This window comes from Pseudopipra pipra, chromosome 5 (genome assembly GCF_036250125.1).
Source record: "Pseudopipra pipra isolate bDixPip1 chromosome 5, bDixPip1.hap1, whole genome shotgun sequence".
Lineage (NCBI taxonomy): Eukaryota > Metazoa > Chordata > Aves > Passeriformes > Pipridae > Pseudopipra > Pseudopipra pipra.
Window position 1 is genome coordinate 21,381,907 of NC_087553.1, and position 6,868 is coordinate 21,388,774.

Below are 6,868 nucleotides of genomic sequence, written 5' to 3' on the forward strand. Positions count from 1 at the left end.
GCTGTCAAGAGGGAATGTGTGTGGAACAGTTGCTTAGGAAAGTCTTTCTGAGAAATAAAATCACCGATGATCCTAATTCTATTGAGTTGATCGTCAGTGATGCTGCTACTTTATATTACCATTCACAGCCTATAAATGAAAAGAAATCAAATCCCCTGAGAACTCAAACACTGTCCGGTAGTTACTATTTTGAAAGCCAGCACTTGTCGACAATTATCATTCGGTGTTATCTGAGAAGCGGTGCCGCCCATATATTTAGAAACTGTGGCAGCTGTTTGAAAATCTGGTAGTCATTTTTAATCACCAGTGGTTTACAGACTAGAGTTTTGTTATACCTAATATAAAACCATGGCTTTTTCCTTTCTCCTACCATCATTTGAGACTAACCTCAGTTTCTCCCTAATCTTTCCTGTCCCCAAACCTTGCTAGAAAAGAAGAAATTAAGAACTAGCAATAAATGGTTTTCCTCCTGCCCCGATTTTTTTGCAAAAGAAGTAAATTTTGAAGTCTCAGAAATGTAAAGGAGGTTGTCTTGTAGTTTCTTTGCATTATGGTTTGTACACAAACATATTAGGGTCTCACTGTAGCAGTCACTGAGTAAAAAAAATTATGTCCTGGCCCTGTGCTCAAACTGCACTCTGGCTAGGCTTTCCTAACCAAAAAATCAAGTCTGTTGCAGGTCAGGATCCAGGAGCTAGAGCTACTTACTGCAGCAATAAGGAACGGAACTCCAAGAGAATTTCCTGAAGTCAGTGAACCAGTGGGTTGCTGAACACTGCTGGAAAAATAGCCCTCCATTTGTTGTTCTCAGACAAAAATTGTGGTAATCACTACCACAGGATGGTCTGTGCAGTGACAGAGCTGAAAATCCAAAGCAGTTAATGCCCTGTCAGGTAAGACAATGTAACGTGTGAGGTACTCTCTAGAAAAAGGCAACCTTTATCATAACCAGGTTCTATGACATTATTTGAAAGCATTAGAAAGCTAGAAGTGTATAATGAAGTTGTGCCTAAAACCCACTCCAGGACAAAGTACAGCATAAGACTACAGTCTGGTTAAGATTACTTTTGTTTCATCTCAAAAAAACAACTTTTATTTTGCATAACTTGAAGTACAGCACTCAAATTAATCTTCAATGTGTATAGGGGCAACAGGATTAAAAATTGGTCTTTCCTTCTTTGATTGTATCTTACCATAAGTGACTTCAAAATCTTTCTTGGTACCATTCAAGCTTTCTAGATTTCCACTCTTTACATCATATCCTAGTGCAGAGAGCTTTTTAATTCGGTACTGAACAATTTCTGTTGTCAACTCCAGCACCATTGGTGTCTCTCTAATCTGTGCTACAGAAATTCCTTCCTTCAGTAGTCCTTCAAGTCTTTCTTCCAAAACTGGAACAGAATAGTAGAGGAGGGCTGGGCATTTCAGCACTAGTTCTTTTAGTTCTTGATCACTGCAATTAAACACATTTTTGGAAAAAAGCATACTCTTCTGCATAGTAGTAGAATTAAGTTGAAAAATGAAGCCTTTAAGTTTAGACAGCAGCTGTAGAACTTCATGGTCAGTGAAGTCATTCTTCTGGAGAAATTCCAAGTTCTCCTGGATTGTGGTGGAGGTATTTAATAAAATAAATGGATTTTGGCTCAATAGTTTCAGTATCCAGATCTTCATATTTGCTTCAGAACCTCCTAAATTTAAATAACTTCTTTGTAATGTCTCTATCACGTTTTTGTTTTTCTCAACAGGATTATAAAAAATATTGGGTGCGCTTGTCAAGAATCTGGTGATTATATTATTCTTAAGTCCTAGCTCTTGAAAAAATGTTATGTTTGCCTTCTGATTCTGGTGATATTTGGTAGTAAAAAAAGACTCTGGAAATTGCTCTATTAATTTAATCAACTGTTTTTCATTCTGGCATACTAATTGCCACAGAGCTCTTTGAGAGTTTATCTCTTCAGGGGTGCGGAGAATTGCCTCTGGGCAACGTTCTAAAATGTTGGCTACAGCGGTTTCATCTGCTCCCATTTCTTGCAAGATACCAGCAATTTCTTTAACATAGGCCACATCCTGGAGAAGGACCCATTCCTTCAGTCTGCGGATCTTCTTAATGTCAACTGACAAACCGTAGAGACTCTCAATGGTCTTTTTATTTTCCTCCCTTGACTTTGTATCGGTTGTGTAACTGGAATGTATTAGGCTGCTCCTGCTTGCTACTTCAGGCCATACTGATGAAAATATCAATCCTGGGTTGCAGCGCTGAGATCTTGTCGACAGAAGAGCGAATGTGTCTTTTGCAGCATGAGCGATTCCTCTTAACATTGTGGAGGTCAGCCCTGTGGAGACAGAACAACGGTAAGAAAACACATTTAAAGAATTAGTTAATGCTCAGAATCGTTGATGTTTAGACAGAGCTGGCGTAAGAAATTACTCTCACCCATGCTTTTGTTACTAGCACAAAATCCAGCTTTCACACGAAAGCGAGGGAGGGGAATATTTTTGAAAGGTTAATGTTCTGACGAATGTGTCACTGGAACACTGTCTGCAACAGGCCTGATGTAGGGGCAGTGCTCTGTCCATATAAAAGCTTGCAGTCATACAAGATCCAAACTGTCAACCATTTTCTGCAGCTAACATTGTTATTACGTTACAGATCGCTCACACCATAAGGGAAAAATGATTCACCCAATTTCATTTGACAGTCATCCCACTAAACTAATAAAAAAAGGCAGCTTAAATATCTTTCTTAACTCTTATGAAGGTACTTGCTAGAACTTCTCAAGCATCATTTGGAGTGTGACTTGTTCCTTCCTGTGTCAGAGACACCCCCTGCTTAGTGCTGCTTCAGCAGCAGTTTGTAGCCTAACTTCATTTTGAAATCATCGTTATTAAGGGAAAAAAAATCACAGAAACCTTTATGTATGTGTTTTTCACTAGCCAAGTCTGCTAATTGAGTTCTGAATAAGCACACTGGTATTTTGGGTGAGGGAGCAAGTACACTGTAACATTTCCAGGCGTTCGCTTGCCTCTCCCAGCACCTACTTTTCTACAGCTGCTCTTTGCACCAACGCCTTATTTCTGCCTCCAGGTCGCTTTTGTTGATGCCAGCCACCCCCAGTAGGCAAGAGTCCTTGTGGAATAGGTACGTGGCGGTATTGGAGTCCACATGGCAACCACAGGTAGTTGTGGGCAACCCCACACCTCACCTTTGCTCAAACTGGCTGCTGTTGGTATCACCAACAGCATATGCACTGTCACCTGCTCTGCAGTGGCCAAAGGAGCCGCAGCAGTCAAACAGGGATATTAAGTGTATCTTTAACTTCCTACGTGGTGTTCTCATAAGAACCCTTTGGAAGCACTGAGTCTGAAAGGGAGAAGTGCTAATCTGTGAAATACTCAGCAAATGGTTGCTGCTGGGAACATGCTCAAATTGAAAATAAGAAAAGAAATACAATTTTGCATTTGACAGTTCTAAGTATAGCATGCTTCAAAAAGTACCTACGTTAGCATTCTGTTAAATTACTTTGGTTGTTTTGGTTTTTTTCAGAAGAGAAATTACTGTTATGATAATGCAGTCTAATCTACAGAACAGACTGAGAAACCTATTGTTGGAACAGCTATACAAGATTCCTAGAATCTATAATCTGTCTTCTAAGAAAATACCTGGTTTGTTTAGAGAATTTGATAGATCCTCTATCTAGTTGCCAGGTAAGACTAAATATTTTCTAGAGGTAAAACACTCTATCTCAAGAAAGTGTACCTTTGCTTTTAGGTTGCTTTTTTATGCTTCTAAAAGCTGGACTCGTGTCACTACATCATAAACTAACAGAATAATTTCCTATATGCAAGCTTATGTTATTAACAGAAGCTGTTTACTGGTAACTTCTTGTTTAGTATTACTTCAAATCTCTGAGGCAAAATCCAGTTGCCTAATGAACCTGCTTGTGTCGTAACCGCAAGGCTGCTTATTTTGTCTTCATAAACTTTGTAACTTGAGAAGTGCTGTCCAGCAAGCCCCACCACAGAACAAGCGATTTTTCCCGACAGCCCTGAAAGCACTGGAAGTGTAGGTAAGTCACAGTCATTTTGTGTGCTGACCTTTCCATGTCCTGAAAAAGTGACTTTTTCAGGGGAATGCAAACTAAAGCCTCTCCTCCACAGGCAGGAGACAAAACTGCCTGTGTCTGAGCACAGAATTTAGGGAGTCCAATCAAAGTAAGTAAATCTCTGAAGGATCAGGGCTCTTCATTAATGCTTCAGCCCACCTGGAAACTGCCAGCAAGTATTGCTAAAATTGTATGACATGTCAGATGATACAGTACAAACTGGAAAAATAACCATGACTTGGTTTTACTTCAATAAGTAAAATAAGTAATCCTGCTCTTAAAACAAAATTGCCTTGTGAGTAATGCAGCCATTTAAAATACAGTAATTTTTACTATTACAGAGCTTTTAAAAAATTCTGATAAATTGTGCCCTTCCACAATCTAACATGGAAGTGATTGTTATGCTCACTTAAAAAAGGTTCTAAGTTTTCTGAAAATTTCTGACATCAGTCAATTTTTTTCCCTGTTGTGAGGATCATCAGAAACAGAATACTGTAAAAGGAAGAAAAAATTTATTTGCTAAATAATTGCATTTGACTGGGGTACTGAGGAGCCCATGTAATTAAGCACTATGCAAAATACAACATACCAAAAAAATGAATGAATTTTATGTCACGGTGTTTATAGAAACCGAGGTGGTGATTAAGAGTTATGATTTAGTGTATTTATTTCCAAGTCTATAGGTGACAGTATCACATTTCTGGGGCATGTAACCAATTTCAAGAATTCAGAGTTCTTTTAAAGCTCATGCTGGATTTAATGCATGCTCTAATGTGCAGGACCCCACTGTAACTTTTTACATACTCATGTTGCTGGGGGGGTTGTAAATCAATTGAGAGATTAAGAAAAAAAAAAAACCAGCTCAAATGAGATGTTTGTCCTCACTGCCAGCAGCACCCTCCTATCACCAAGTGTTAGAACAGCAATAAGAAAATGAACTAATGTCTATCTGAAAGTACCTGTGATCCTGCTTGCTAGAGACCTGTATATACAGAGTAAAGGGGTGCTATAAGTTTCATTATTTAATTTTATCTCATTTAATCGCATTATTTATGAGACCTTCTAAAGCAAATGGAAATGAGGATCCTCTGGCTGATTCATCCCTCATTTGAATTTCTGAATGTGTGTTTTAAGACTCAAATCTCATGTTTGAAAATTAGCAACCTCTTATGTTATATTTTTCAACTGCTACTTTGTGCTGGTCACTACCATTCCCATTACCTCACCACAGCAAACTTAGTAGGCTCTGGAAATTAAATGAAACTACAGAAAGCCTAGATTGAACTTTGAATTAACCAGGAGAGTAGGTATCTACATAGAAGAAAGCAGTGTACACAGGATTTGAATGGTCTGTGAAGAAATCTAGGAGGGAGATATGTAGTGGTTTTGTAGATTAATGCACAATAGAGTAAATGTTCATACTTCTGCACTTACAGGCAAAAAAACGAATCCCTGCTTTGCATCAGTAGTGGAAATGAGGCAAAGGAGGATTACAAGATATGCTAGACCAACATAAAGCTTTCTAGAAAAAAATACAGAGGATTCTAGAATAATCCAGGTTTGAAGGGACCTCATGTGCTCAAAGCAGTGCTATGAAATAAGACCAGGCTGATGGACGGAGCCCACCTGGCCTCTCTGGGTTACCTGTTCTACTGCTCAACTGTCCTCATAGGGAAGAGGCTTTTCCCTGTATCTAGGAAAAACATTTGCAAAGTGCTTAAGGACGCACCGCGCTATTTAAACCAATGGTCCTCAAGTGGTGCTTTTAGTACAGAGAAAACAATGTTCTCCATCACACCCTGCTCCCAAAGCCCGGCCAGCTGGAGTCTCACCCTTTGGACTCCGCTTGGGGGCGGAGCGGCAGGAGGCGGATGCTTTCCTGTAACCAGGACGGGCGCAGAGGCTGGAAGGCCCGGCAGGCCCCTGCCCGTCCCCGCTACCGCAGCCGGTTATCCCGCTCCTGCCGGAGCCTCCCGGGGCCGACAAGGAGGCCCCGCGCCCGGGGGGCCCTCGGAACCGCGCGGCCTCTCCCGCTGCATCCCGCCCCCTCCATCGTCACGGGTGCCCGGAGCACGGCAGGGCCCGCAGCGGCGGTGCCCCTGCCCCGCGTCCGCAGAGCGGCCGAGCCCCCGCCCGGCCCCCGCCCGCGCTCACCGGCCTCGCCGCCGCCCGGGCCCCGCCGCCGCTGCCGCCCGGGGGTGGGACGGGGATGTGCCCTGTGCGGGAGGCGGTGACCGGGATTGCAGGCGGCAGGACGTGCCGTCCCACGGCACTCGGAACGCACGGCGGCGTCTGGTGCAAAATCACACGGGGTTCCATCGCTTGTTAGAACAAGGTTTGATGGGACTAGAAGAAGGTACAGGGGGTTGGATTAAAACAGCTTTCAGAGAGAATTAGAGTGGTAAATAGAAAAAAAAAAAACAACTTTGAAAGTCTTCTGAAGTAGTATGATGGCAAAGAGTCAAACATTTTAAAGTTAGGCTACTTGTGTGCCTGTATTCTGATGGGAAGCAAATTATTAATAAATTCTTTACAAAGAGGGTAATCAGGCATTGGAATGGGCTGCCCAGCGAAGTGGTGGATTCTCCATCCCTGGAGGTTTTTAAGATGAGACTGGATGTGGCACTTAGTGCCATGGTCTGGTAACTGCGGTAGTAGTGGATCAAGGGTTGGACTTGATGATCTCAGAGGTCTTTTCCAACTCAGCTGATTCTATGATTCTGTGCTCCTTTTGATTTGGTAACACTGAATGACGATAGGTGGTT

At 41.9% G+C, this 6,868-nt stretch overlaps 1 protein-coding gene across 2 annotated transcripts; it reads right to left on the reverse strand.

Annotated features, from left to right (window-relative positions):
- Window positions 1-1,061: 1,061 nt before the first annotated feature.
- On the reverse strand, window positions 1,062-6,363 carry MTERF2 (mitochondrial transcription termination factor 2). 2 transcript variants are annotated; one of them, XM_064654882.1, is made up of 2 exons: window positions 6,258-6,363; window positions 1,062-2,333 (listed from the first exon to the last, which is right to left on the reverse strand). In XM_064654882.1, exon 2 carries the CDS (start codon window positions 2,317-2,319, stop codon window positions 1,126-1,128), a length of 1,194 nt encoding a protein of 397 aa, XP_064510952.1. In that variant the 5' UTR covers window positions 2,320-2,333; window positions 6,258-6,363; the 3' UTR covers window positions 1,062-1,125. The 2 variants fall into 2 exon arrangements, with proteins under 2 accessions (XP_064510952.1, XP_064510951.1); XM_064654881.1 differs by lacking the exon at window positions 6,258-6,363 and adding an exon at window positions 5,936-6,143.
- Window positions 6,364-6,868: the final 505 nt, after the last annotated feature.